The 13,989-nt window shown below is 40.2% G+C and overlaps 1 protein-coding gene across 3 annotated transcripts; it reads left to right on the top strand.

The window, feature by feature from the left end:
- The first annotated feature begins 1,162 nt into the window (after positions 1 to 1,162).
- On the top strand, positions 1,163 to 12,570 carry gpank1 (G patch domain and ankyrin repeats 1). Of its 3 annotated transcripts, XM_061912359.1 has the most exons (4): positions 5,363 to 6,234; positions 6,935 to 7,076; positions 8,546 to 8,621; positions 12,065 to 12,570. In XM_061912359.1, the coding sequence occupies exons 1-4, from the start codon at positions 5,815 to 5,817 to the stop codon at positions 12,504 to 12,506; spliced, it is 1,080 nt and encodes a 359-aa protein (XP_061768343.1). In that variant the 5' UTR covers positions 5,363 to 5,814; the 3' UTR covers positions 12,507 to 12,570. The 3 variants fall into 3 exon arrangements, 1 of the variants encoding a protein (XP_061768343.1); XR_009808394.1 differs by lacking the exon at positions 6,935 to 7,076 and having other exon boundaries at positions 1,163 to 5,551; positions 12,065 to 12,133; XR_009808395.1 differs by lacking the exon at positions 12,065 to 12,570 and having other exon boundaries at positions 1,163 to 5,551; positions 6,935 to 6,991; positions 8,546 to 8,586.
- The last annotated feature ends 1,419 nt before the right edge of the window (positions 12,571 to 13,989 follow it).

Raw genomic sequence — 13,989 nt, 5'->3', positions numbered from 1 at the left:
AAGCTGAAAAACTTATTCGGGTGTTACCATTTAGTGGTCAATTGTACGGAATATGTACTGAACTGTGCAATCTACTAATACAAGTTTCAATCGATCAAAAAACCATACCACCTCTATTTGGAATGACCACCATTCATTGCAAGTCGCCTTCAGCCCAGCAGAGGGCAGCATGGATCTTTCAGGTTCTTCCCTAATACGCCGATTCAACTCCAGCTCGGTAGGGGGCAGCACTCATCTCGTCTTAGAACGCCAAAACGCTCTGTTTACCTCGGTCGAGAGAAAGAGAAAAACACCCCAGGTGTTCTCGGAGGAAGACGGGACGTGCAGGTGGAAGCTTCCGGAAGGAGAGACGCGGAACTACCAAACATTTGGAGTGAATTTGGCGGCGGCGAGAGAATCTAAATCTGTTTTGGCGGTTGAGCATAAGCTGTTTTGTGACTGGATCGAGATGGAAGGGGATAGTGACGGGATGTATGAGGATAGTATGGAAATGGATAGGACTAGAGGGGAGAGAGGAAAGAAGGGGAGAGGAGGGAGTGAAAGAAAGGCGAGTACTAAAAGAGTGCATGAAGACGATGAAGAGGTTGATAAGAGGAAAAGGGTTATGATGGATGAATATAAGATAATTTATATATTTAAATCAAACCAAGATATGAATGACATTAGTTTGATGACACTGGTTAAGGGATTAAAGAAGGACATTGGAGAGGTGGAGATAGCGAAGGTGCTCAGGGACGGACGGCTGTTGATTAAATGCAAAAATGGAGAGCAAAAGAACAAAGCAATGCGATTGCAAAAACTGTGCAACAAAATAATAAAGGAAAAAATCGAAGTGGGAGAACGAAAGGGGGCAAGAGGAGTCGTGACAGGAATCCCAAGAGGAGAAAATTTAGATGATCTGAAAAGAGAAATAAAAGGAGGAACTGTCACTACGATGAAAAGAATGATGGCATTTAGGAACGGTGAAAAGACTGAGAGCGAATCCGTGCTAGTGCAATTTGCAGAGGAGGTCCTACCAGAGAGAATCATGATTGGGTATCTAAGCTTCTATGTTAGAGCTTACGTGCCACCCCCAGTACGTTGTTTCAAGTGCCAACGCTATGGGCACATAGCTAGTGTGTGTCATGCTAAAATGAGATGTGGAATGTGTGGAGGGGAGCATGAATATGGACAATGTGGAGAAAATGAACAGGTCAAGTGTTGTAATTGTGGCGGGAATCACACAGCAGCGTATGGGGGCTGCATCATAAGAAAACAGGCAACAGAAGTACAGCAAATCAGAGTTGAACGAAATATTACATATGCAGAGGCAGTTAAAATAAGAAATCAAGAAAGTCCAGAACAGGACAGAAGTGAAAATAGTTCAAGAAATAAAAAACAAGAGGCAGCAAATACAGGAATTTCCATGGACAAACTAGTTGTATTCCTGGCTTATGTAATAAATTGTACAGAACAGGCTAGAAACAAGACTGAGAAAATCAAAATAATTGTCAAAGCAGCAGCAAAGTTTTTAAATTTAAAAGAACTATCCTGGGAACAGGTGCAAGGTGAGCTACAGAGAGTAGACGAGACCGAGTCATGTTACCACATTCCAACGCCATGTTAATTGTTCAGTGGAATGCCAGAAGTCTGATAGCAAACGGACAGGAATTAAAGGGATATATTAATAATATGAAAAATAAACCACATATAATATGTATTCAAGAAACATGGCTGAAGCCAAAATTAAACTTTATAATAAAAGGATATATAACGATACGTAAAGATAGGAATGATGGGCAAGGAGGAGGATGTGCCATATTTATTAAGGAAGATATGCATTATTCAATATTAAAAGTAAAACAAGAACTAGAGATAGTAGGAGTAGAAGTATGGAATTTTAAAGAAAGATACAAAGTACTAAACTTCTATAATCCATGCAAGAAATTAGAAATTCACCAACTAGAAACAATAATGGAGCACTGGAGTGGCAATATTATTTGGTGTGGTGACTTTAATGCACATAGCACAATGTGGGGTGAAAGGGATGACTGGAATGGGGATACATTGGAAGCACTTTTGGAGGAAAAAGAACTGGTGTGTGTGAATGATGGGTCGGGAACAAGGTTAGATGTCGTCACGGGTAAAGAAACAGCAATAGATTTAACACTAGTGTCACAAGGGTTAGCAGGAAAGGTGGAGTGGGAAGTAAATAAATACAGCACAATGGGAAGTGATCACTATCCAATCGTCATTCACATAAACATAAATCATAGGACAGAAAGCACTAGGATAGAAGGAAGATGGAAGTATAATCATGGTGACTGGGAGAAATTTAGGGAAATTACCGACATAACTTTAAAGGAAGTAGATATAAATCAAGATATTGAACAATTAAATACAGATATTACAAAGTGCATAATAGAAGCAGCCGAACAGAGCATACCAAGGAATAGTATAGGGAGAAGAAGGAAGATAGTGCCGTGGTGGACACAAGAGTGTACAGATGCAATACAAGAACGGAATAGAGCATTTAGAATATTGAGAAGAACACATAATTTCCAAGACATGATCCAATATAAAAGGCATCAAGCTAGAGTAAGGTATGTTATTAAAAAAACAAGAAAACACCATTGGAGAACTTTTTGTGAAACACTAAATAGAACTACTCCTTTAAGCCAGGTGTGGGGAATGATCAAGAGAATGTCAGGGCTCAGAAAAGAACATAAAAATCATGTGATGAAAGATGGAATGAGGAGTGTGGTAGGAAATAAAGAAAAAGCAGAACTTTTAGCAAAAACCTTTGTTAAAGTGCACAGTAATGATAATTGGAAAAATGTAGAAAAACAAAAGAGAGAAGAAACAATTAGTGTAAATATTGAGGAAATGAAGGAAGACAACGATAATAGTTTTATCAACACTATGGATATGACATTTTCTTTGGATGAAATGGTTCGAATTTTAAAAAAAGTTAAAAATACGACGGCAGGGAAAGACCTGGTGAGTTATCAAATGATCAAAAATTTAGGTAGCATCGGCAAAGAAGTGGTCTTGAAATTATATAATAGGATATATGAAGAAGGAAAATTACCAGATGAGTGGAAAACAGCTGTAATAATTCCAATATGCAAGCCAGGGAAAGATCCAGAAGAGGCAGGAAATTATAGGCCGATTGCATTGACCTCAAATTTGGGCAAAATAATGGAAAAAATGATTAATGAAAGATTAATATATTATTTAGAGTCAAAAGAAATTATAAAAAACTACCAAAGTGGTTTTCGGAAAGCAAGAAGCACAAATGACCCAGCAGTGCAGCTGGAAGAGGAAATTAGAAAGGGACAAATAAATAAAGAAAGTATAATTGCGGTATTTTTTGACATAGAGAAAGCGTATGATATGTTGTGGAAACAGGGGTTGCTGATGAAACTAAATAGGATTGGGATTAGAGGAAGAATGTACAGATGGATAAAATACTTTTTAACAAGTAGAACATTATTAGTAAAGATAGAGAATGAATATAGTAGAGAATACAAAGTGGAAAATGGGACCCCACAAGGGAGTATAATAAGTCCAGTACTATTTTCCATCATGATAAATGAAGTTTTTAGTGAAGTGGAAGGGTTAGTGGAGGTGGCATTGTTTGCTGATGATGGAGTGATGTGGAAGAGAGGTAGAAATACAAATTATATAGAAAAGAAGATTCAAAAAGCGATAAATAATGTTCAAGACTGGGGGACGGCTTGGGGTTTAAGATTCTCTGTTGGAAAGACAAAAGTCATACATTTTACGAAGAGGAAAATACAAAACAAGCTCCAAATAAAACTCTATGGAGAAAACATAGAAGAGGTACAAGTATTTAAATATTTAGGAATATGGTTTGATAAAAATATTAACTGGTCAACCCACATCAGCAAGATAGTGGAGAAAAGTAAAAAGGTGTTAAATATAATGAGGGCTTTGAGGGGTAAAGATTGGGGGGCTGATAGGTTGACATTGAAAACAATATATATCACTTTAATTCGGTCTGTTATCGACTACGGATGCATTATTTATCGATCTGCTTCAAAAACTCTACTTGAGAAAATAGACCGGATCCAGTCGCAGGCGTTAAGATTATGTTGTGGAGCTACTAAATCTACTCCAGTGGCAGCATTACAAGTTGAAATGAATGAAAAACCTTTGGACATGAGGAGAGATCAACTCTCAGCAGTTTATTGGGCAAACTTAAAAGGATCCAAGCAAGGACATCCAACCCGTCAAGTGCTAATAAATTGCCAAGAAAAAGGGAAGAAAAAAATGAATAGTTTTGGGTGGATAATAGGAGATATATGTAAAAAAACACAAATTGACAATATTAAAGTGAGCCCTACAGTACCAACTCCTGCAATACCACCGTGGATGTATGAAAACCCAAAGGTAGACATGCAGTTACTGAAGAATAGACATTTAAATAGTTACCAAATAGAACAACGGATTGAGGAAATGTTTTTTGATAATATTATGATATACACAGATGCATCAAAAACTATAAATAGTAAAGTAGGAGTTGCTGCAGTTATCCCACAGAGAAATATAGTGTTGAATAAAAGAATTAGTGATAAACTATCTGTTTTTACGGGGGAATTGGTAGCAATTTATATGGCAGTTAACTGGATAGAGGAAAACAAAGCTAGGAAAGTAGTCGTGTGCTCGGACTCCAGCAGTGCATTGACGAGCATAAAAAACATAACATCAGAAACAAGACTAGATATAGTTTATGAAATAGTTCAGGCAATCTACAGAATAAATAAAGCGGGAGGTGTGGTAACATTTCTCTGGGTTCCTGCTCATGTAGGAGTTGAAGGAAATGAGTTAGCTGATAGATACGCAAAACAAGCAACCACTAAAACAGAAGTAAACATGGAGATTAAGCACAGTAAAGAAGAAGTGAAGAGCATAATTAAGATAGAACACAATAAAAAGTGGCAGGATAATTGGAATAAGGAAACAAAAGGTAGAGAGTTTTACAAAGTCCAGAGGAAAGTAGGTGTAATGAGAGGAGGGGGTAGAAATAGGAAGGAAGAAGACATTATTACTAGAATGAGATTAGGCCATACATATCTAAATAGTTCACTAAAATTGATAGGCAAACATACTACAGGGCTGTGTGATTTTTGCCACCAGATAGAAAATGTTGACCATGTCTTAATACAATGTAGGAAATATAATAGAGAAAGAGAAATACTGGAAAATAAGTTAGCAAAAGAAAATATTAGGTTAGAAGTGGGAGATATATTAGGATTGCATTCAGAAAACATAGGATATAAAGCAATATACACATATTTAAAAAACACTGGGTTAAGTAAAAGAATATAGAGTAGGGATCCACCTCGGTCCACACTCCATTACAGTAGGTGGCGGTAATGCACACCAGAAGGTTGCTTGCCAACCGCCATAAAAACAAAAGAAGAAGAAGAAGAAGAAAAACACCCCAGCTAACAGCGTCGTGTCAGTGCGTTCTCTCTCTTGATTTAATACATATTAAAACGGTGGAGATAATGACGATAATACCTCTCAATATGAAGATAAAAAGGTAATTAAAGTAAGAATTTGAAAGCTCACTCTTAACGGGGGTTATTCTTACAGTCACGCTATTAGCATTAAGCTAGCTCTTGTTTTTGCCGGACGACACCATCTATCCATTTTCTACCGCTTATCCCGTTCGGGGTGGCGGGGGTTTTGGACGACACTATTGTGTTACATTTAATTCGAAAATAGTCATTATTTGTGTCGTCAACCCCATTTACGGTAGCTGGTTGCCGCTCGTAAAATGAAAACTAATGTAAGTGAACGAGCATGTCTGGTTTAAGCTTCACACCTGCGAGACAGCAGGATTTTTTCCGTATTGAGACGTTTCAGCCGTCACGTGGTCCATCGATTGCCACTTGCAGCGGAAACGAAGCAAGGCAGTTTTACGAACACGTGATCAGAGACGTCAAAGTAGAAGAAGGGACGTCCAGAACACAATGTGGACGACGGCACCACAGAAGACACACGGGTTCCAGCAGGAGGAACAGGGCTGCAGATACAAGAATTCGAACCGAAAGAAGAGCGGCTGGAAGCACCCCAAGAAGAGAGGTTGCTCAAGGGCACATCATCAGCAACACAGCCCGGTCCTTGGAGCTTCTGGGTCTCAAGCTGCTGCGTTGTGCCCAAGAAGGCGACCTTGCTGCGGTCAGAGACCTGCTGTCCAAAGGGGTGGACATCAACTTCCAGGTGCATTACACCAGTGGTTCTCAACCTTTTTTCAGTGATGTACCCCCTGTGAACATTTTTTTGATTCAAGTACCCCCTAATCAGAGCAAAGCATTTTTGGTTGAAAAAAAAGAGATAAAGAAGTAAAATACAGCACTACGTCATCAGTTTCTGATTTATTAAATTGTACAACAGTGCAAAATATTGCTCAATTGTAGTGGTCTTTCTTGAACTATTTGGAAAAAAAGATGTAAAAAAATAACTCAAAACTTGATGAAAAATAAACAAGTGATTCAATTATAAATAAAGATTTCTACACATAGAAGTAATCATCAACTTGAAGTGCCCTCTTTGGGGATTGTAATAGAGATCCATCTGGATTCATTAACTTAATTGTAAACATTTCTTCACAAAAAAATAAATCTTTAACATCAATATTTATGGAACATGTCCACAAAAAATCTAGCTGTCAACACTGAATATTGCATTGTTGCATTTCTTTACTTATTTTGTTGAAGTATTATTCTATAAATATATTTATAAAGTATTTTTGAATTGATGCTATTTTTAGAATACTTTTAAAAAATCTCACGTACCCCTTGGCATACCCCAGGGGTACACGTACCCCCATTTGACAACCACTGCATTACACAACAATTAGTGGGGGATTTTATTATATTTGAGAAATAATGTTGTACTTTTTTTTTTTTTCTTTCTACAGGATACTTTTTTCTGGACAGGCTTGATGTGTGCAAGCTGGTCAGGACAAAGAGCTGTGGTGAGGCTGCTGCTGGAGCAAGGAGCTGCTTGGGTGGGCGTAGTCGACACTCGGGGTCGGGATGCCCGAGATCTGGCCTTGGAGGGTAGGAAGGGCATTGTACTTTAAAGGAGACATGTATTTTTTCTTTTAATTTTGCCCCAACATTCACAATCCTTATCTAAGACACAAAACATTTATGTTTACCTTTTTTTTTTTTTTTTGCATTTTAACTAGCTAGAAAAAGTCAGTGAAAATATATAGATGTGTATATACGAAGATCCTGGGCTCGGGATCTTTCTGTGTGGAGTTTGCATGTCCTCCCCGTGACTGCGCGGGTTCCCTCCGGGTACTCTGGCTTCCTCCCACTTCCAAAGACATGCCCCGGGGGATAGGTTGATTGGCAACACTAAATTGGCCCTCGTGTGTGAATGCTGTCCGTCTATCCCGGTGATGAGCTGGCGACTTGTCCAGGGTGTACGCCGCCTTCTTTCCAAATGCAGCTGAGATAGGCTCCAGTGACCCCGAAAGGGACAAGCGGTAGGAAATGGATGGATGTATACATACAGTGCTCTAAAAACCTCTACAAAGGTTAAATATACTGTACATGCTGTAAGTATATATGACATGTACTTACAAGCACTTTCATAATAACGTGTATTTTGCTCATTTTAAGAATATGGCGGCATATTCATTTCACAGGTGCATCACAACATTCGCGTTTCCCTTCAACAACAACAACCACTATTAATCATGGCAGACTTTATGAGAGACAACAAAGACTACTTTGGGACCAAAACATTTCTTTTTGAGCCAGAATATAAGGAGGATGAGCTACAATGTTAAGAAAATGTGTGCTAAACAGATCTAGCATTAATGAAACACTAAAAATCATGTCGCAGTATTGTTCAGTGCCAAACAAGAAGTACTAACTATAAACATAATAAAACAATCGCTTACTGTACAATGTCTGATCTCACTGCAATGCCGACTAATGGGATGTTAATATCTTCCCACTTAGATAAAAAATGTAATCATAATCCTGTGCCACAAACGAGCATCTTTTTGTGTTTTTCCCTCCATCTCTGGGTCTAAGTTGAATGTCAAAGGTGACCAACTTCTCAGTTTCTGTCCACCGGGGGTTAGAGGTGAGAGGCATGATTTATAATCTAGAATTAAATTTCACCAACTCAGAGGCGAAGCAGCAGCTCACCGGCTGAATATGTAAATATAGCAGCACAAGCTATTTAGCTCTCTGTGATCACGGCTTGGCTAGAAATAGTTTGTCTGTATTGGCGCTTATAATAACAATTTCAGGTCACAACATGTAAATAGAGTATTGCTTTTAGATGTTTTTTCAGAGGGCTCTAGAGGCAGAATAGAGTAGTGAACAGTGTGGCAGAGTTGATAGCCACTTGTTACTTGCCGTATTTCATAACTTAGAATCCATAAAAAAAGAAAACATGTTCTTGTCGATTGTGAATGATAGGCAAAATTCTTCCAAAAAGTGCTGGTATCCCTTTAATTGAATGATGTGCAGTGGTTGTATTAACTAATACGTTCTTCCTCACTCAGCGGGTCACAGAGGCGTGTTGGAAGAGCTGGACAACTACGGGAGAAGTCCTTCTCCACCCAGACAAACTAATGACAGGTTAGCTTTTCTTGACAAGCAGTTGTCCACTCATTAGTTCATTTGCATAGTATTGCCTCTGCCCCGTTTGTTCTTATTGAAGATCTTTTGCAGTGCGGGGAGGAATTTAGTAAGGTTTTTTTTTTCACATTTGTCAACACTTAGAATTGTTTTTATTTATTTAATTGATTTCATTGCAAAAGTGTGACTCATGCTGTGATATTATGTGTACCCTTTGTTTCATTTTACCTTATAATGGCCCGGGACAATGAACTTAACTGCAGAGAGTACTAAGTGTTTATTATAGTCAGAGTTTTACTGGTACAACATTTCTTTTTTCATAGATAAATGGGCTCAAGGTTGCACAATATAGATCAGGGGTCGGCCACCAGCATGCAGCTCTTTGACCCCTCTGATGTGGCTCAGCCGCATACTTGCCGACCGCCCGAGAAGTCCGGTAGATTTCCAATTTTCATGTCTCTATCAGAAATCTCCCGGGTAAACATTTTTCGATTTTCACCCAGACATCAACTTTGACGGCGTGCCGTGATGACAATTCCTCTAACACCCTTTCTACATGTCATCGAGCCAGGATTTTCACCATGCTATCTGGGTGCCGGCCGTCCGTTCACATTTTGGATGCGACCTCTATCTGAACGCATACACAACTGCAAGGCATACTTGTTCAACAGCCATACAGGTCACACTGAGGGTTGTGATATAAAGAACTTTAACACTCTTACTAATATGCGCCACACTGTAAACCCAAACCAAACAAGAATGACAAACACATTTCGGGAAAACATCCACACTATAACACAACATAAACATGACAGAACAAATACCCAGAATCCCATGTATCCTGACTCTTCCGGGCTCCATTATACAACCAGCTACCACCAACCCAACCCCGCCCACCTCAACCAACGCAGGGAGGGGTGGGGGTGGGTGGGTGTATAATGGAGCCTGGAAGAGTCAGGATACATGGGATTCTGGGTATTAGTTCTGTCGTGTTTATGTTGTGTTATATTGCGGATGTTCTCCCGAAATGTGTTTGTCATTCTTGTTTGGTGTGGGTTTACAGTGTGGCGCATATTAGTAAGAGTGCTAAAGTTGTTTAAAACGGCCACCCTCAGTGTAACCTGAATGGCTGTTGAATAAGCATGCCTTGCAGTCTCTTACGTGTGTCAGCAATAGCCTCGTCAAACAATTCTTTGGGCTGGCAAGCTATTTGTACAAGCTGTAGAGGGCGGTAGTGACATCATTGTACACCCTTATTATTGTTCATTGGGTGAACACCAGCGTACATTCAAGAGAATAATTACTCTGAAATTCGGGAGTCTCCCGGGAAAATTGGGACGGTTGGCAGGTGTGACGCTGTCAAGTGGCATTCATTTAAAACTCGCGGACCGCACTAATATTAAACTTTCATATTAAGGTGCAGGCCGTGTCTCTGAAACCCCTGGTTTATACATAGCACAAAGCAAAAAAAGCCTCTATGCAGTATTATTTCATTATACATTTCAAAAGAGTTATGTGGCTCCCATTGTTTTCTTTACTTTGTGAAACAGGTCAAAATGGCTCTTTGAGTGGTAAAGGTTGCCGACCCCTGATATCGATGATATAAGATACATTTAGCCGACAATAGAGCTTTTAATACTATTGTCATATCATGATAATTCATGCTGATGAGACATTCTTGCTGTGTCTTTCATTTCTGTTGAGCTGTTATATCATCTTACGTACTAAATGATTTACAGTAACAATCTAAATGTTATCACTGCACCTTCAGCGTAATTTGAATACAAAGTGAAGCACCACCCACCTCTGAACAAGCGTGCAGCGGGTGTTTGCTGCAAGGATGTCTGCTCTTCTCACGGCAAAAAATAGTTCTTTCTTGTGCGGAAAACAATTTGCTTTGGCTTTGAACCTGGTATTTCCTCAGGCTAACCTTTCCTTGGTCCATTTCGGCTCTCTTGAGGCTCATCAGTAGCGAGAGAACTGCGGCCAAGTTTCCCCCGATAGGCACGGCATGAGGGTAAAAAAAAGGACGGGTGTGCGTTAATAGCGTATTAAAAAAAATTAGTGCCGTTATTGAAATTTATAGTTAACGCGTAAACTTTGACAGCCCTAATGAATACATTAGGCACATTCGGTTATAAAGCGGAGTGACAATTTTTGAGGAAATGAAAGGATTTTAAGTGTGCCTTATAGATTGACAACCCTTAATAAATACATTAAAGGCCTACTGAAATGAGATTTTCTTGTTTAAAGAGTGATAGCAGGTCCATTCTGTGTGTCATACTTGATCATTTTGCGATATTGCCATATCTTTGCTGAAAAGATTTAGTAGAGAACATCGACGATAAATTTCGCAACTTTTGGTCGCTAATAAAAAAGCCTTGCCTGTACCGGAAGTAGCAGACAATGTGCGCGTGACGTTGTAGGGCTCTTCACATCCTCACATTGTTTACAATCATAGCCACCAGCAGCAAGTGCAATTCAGACCGAGAAAGCGACGATTTCCCCATTAATTTGAGCAAGGATGAAAGATTCGTGGATGAGGAAAGTTAGAGTGAAGCACTTAAAAAAAAAAAAAAAAAGGCGACGGCAGTGTGAGCGATTCAGATGTTATTAGACACATTTACTAAGATAATTCTGGAAAATATCTTATCTGCTTATTGTGTTAATAGTGTTTTAGTGAGATTATAAAGTCATACCTGAAAGTCGGAGGGCTGCGGTGAATGCCAGTGTCTCTCAGAGAAGCCAATGGAGGAGCCAAGATCACAGCTGCCTTTTTGACAGCTACAAGAGGAGGTTGCATAATCCACTCAAGACCCGACTTAATTTCACAATTTTCCCATCCAAAAACTTGCTGGTTGACGTAGAGAAACATGTTCGCTTGACCGCTCTGTGTTAAAGCTTCACAACAAACAAAGAAACACCGGCTGTGTTTCGGTGCTAAAGGCAGCTGCAATCCACCGCTTTCCACCAACAACATTCTTCTTTATAGTCTCCATTATTAATCGAACAAATTGCAAATGATTCAGCAACACAGATGTCCAAATTACTGTGTAATTATGCGATGAAAGAGATGAATTTTAGCTGTAAGTGGTGCTAGGCTAAAATGTCCCCTCACAGGAATTTTTAAATTGTAATTTAGTAAACTAAAAAGGCCGTATTGGCATGTGTTGCAATGTTAATATTTCATCATTGATATATAAACTATCAGACTGTGTGGTCGGTAGTAGTGGGTTTCAGTAGGCCTTTAAGCACATCCGGTTATAAGGCGGACTGACAATTTTTGAGAAAATGAAAGGATTGAAAGTGCGCTTATAGATTGAAATATATGGTACTGAAAGTTGGTGCTGTTGAGTAGCACCAACTTGCTAAACCAACTTAGCACAGTAGTTGATATGATGTTGATACAAATGACTATTTCATGTTTTCTGTCTATCCCGCAGTGCTCTGCAGCCTCAGTGGTGCAATGAATGTCACTCCAGTTACACAGGCAGCCCATCCTCACATTTCTCATCCACGCTGCATCAATTCATTCAACAGCGGCCCCCGCCCGCACCCTATATCTGCCTCCCCCCCTCCTCCAACAGCTACAAGATGATGCTCAGAAGCGGCTGGCAGCCCGGCAGGGGGCTCGGCCCAGAGGGCGAGGGGCCCAAACTGCCAGTGGCGACCGTCCTGAAGAGGGACCACAAAGGCCTCGGTTACGGGAAGACGAAAAGACCCCGAGTTACTCACTTCAAAGCCGGGGACCGGGACGCGGTGAAAGGACACCGTGCAGAGAAAGAGGAGAAGGGAAGGAAAGGGAAGACGAAAGAGGAAAGTCGAATAAATGAACTAAAGGACAAGAACTGGGAAAGAGATTTCCGTGCTTCTTTTTATCTCTGATGTTTGTAGTTTTCCTGGAAAGCTGCTATTGTTTCAGATTGTATTAAATTTTCCAAAAAACCTATGACGGCATATTTTGTATCATTCAAACCAAATGACTCACTGAATTGATTCATTTTGGGTATACCGTATTTCCTTGAATTGCCGCAGGGGTCTCAAACTCACTTCACCCGGGGGCCACTGGATGCAGAGTCTGGGTGAGGCTGGGCCGCAAGACAAGATTTCCGAAAAATCCAGTTGTATAATGTTTCAAATCGTATCCCTTGTGCACCACATTTTTCTCTGTGCAAATAAGACATGTCAGGTGTGCTCAAAGAAATATTGTGTCTCCCACTTTTCCTGGAATTGTCTTCGCACATCACTAACCTTTCTCTTCACTGCAGGCTCTGAAAAAGACATGTTTAGGGTTGTGGAATATATTCGTATTAGCCGATGCATGGAGAATAATGTTACTTACGCAATGTGTGTCGTTCCGCTTTTCCTCCCTACAGCAACACGGCGGTCAGCGGATAATAGTACAGGGATAGCAAGTGCAGTGACGGCCCTCGGAGTGTTATCCGGCGTCATATAAAAATATATGTAGTGTTCATCGTGGGAGGCAAATTAAACAATAAAAAACAAATAACAGTTTGAGTTAGTCTAGGTTATCGGGGACTGTTATTACTGGCGGACAGGCACATAAAAAAACCTTGTCTCTATGGTAACATCTTTGTCGCCTTCACTTATTTGCAGCTGTTCCACTAATGCAGGGGTAGGCAACCCAAAACGTTTAAAGAGACATTTTGGACGAAATAACAATGCTGTCAAGCTCCATTCATATAAAACTTGCGAGCCGCATGAACATTAAACTTTCATATGAAGGTGGGGGCCGCAAAATAACGTCTTGCGGGCCGCATGTCTGGGACCCCTGGCATATAGTATGCGTCTGCCTTGAAATACTACCGGGTCAAACTCGCTTCGCAAAATAATTAGCGCATGCTTAGTATTACCGCCTGGTCAAACTCGTGGTGTCACGAGTGACACTTCCCCTGTCATCATTTTCAAAATGGAGGAGGCTGATTTCAATACCGGTAATTTGAAATCGCATAAAGGGAATAAGATTAAGAGCTATTCAGTAGGATTTAAGGTCCAAGCTTACATCACACTCAAATTTTTACTGCATGCCTTTGGTAAGTGCCGGAGTGAGAAGAGGTTTTAAAATAATTTTTTCATGTTCTCCCCGTGAATGCGTGGGTTCCCTCTGGGTCCTCCGGCTTGCTCCCACTTACACTGTGTGAGTGTGAATGTCGTCTATCGGTATAGCTCGGTTGGTAGAGCGGCCGTGTCAGCAACTTGAGGGTTGCAGGTTCGATCCCCGCTTCCGCCATCCTAGTCCATACCGTTGTGTCCTTGGGCAAGACACTTTACACACTTGCTCCCAGTGCCACCCACACTGGTTTAATTGTAACTTAGATATTGGGTTTCACTATGAGGAAAAAGCGCT

Source organism: Nerophis ophidion, linkage group LG01 (genome assembly GCF_033978795.1).
Source record: "Nerophis ophidion isolate RoL-2023_Sa linkage group LG01, RoL_Noph_v1.0, whole genome shotgun sequence".
NCBI classification, from domain to species: Eukaryota; Metazoa; Chordata; class Actinopteri; order Syngnathiformes; family Syngnathidae; genus Nerophis; species Nerophis ophidion.
The sequence above is the reverse complement of the archived record's forward strand: the minus strand, read 5'-3'. Positions and strand labels throughout refer to the sequence as shown.

What these genes read in the sequence shown, in the direction of transcription:
- gpank1 (XM_061912359.1), top strand. Translation starts at nt 5,815, where the DNA reads ATGTCTGGTTTAAGCTTCACACCTGCGAGACAGCAGGATTTTTTCCGT. An exon ending in GGGTGGACATCAACTTCCAG is followed by an intron (nt 6,235 to 6,934) that starts GTGCATTACACC and finishes TTCTTTCTACAG; the next exon opens with GATACTTTTTTCTGGACAGG. An exon ending in CCGAGATCTGGCCTTGGAGG is followed by an intron (nt 7,077 to 8,545) that starts GTAGGAAGGGCA and finishes TTCCTCACTCAG; the next exon opens with CGGGTCACAGAGGCGTGTTG.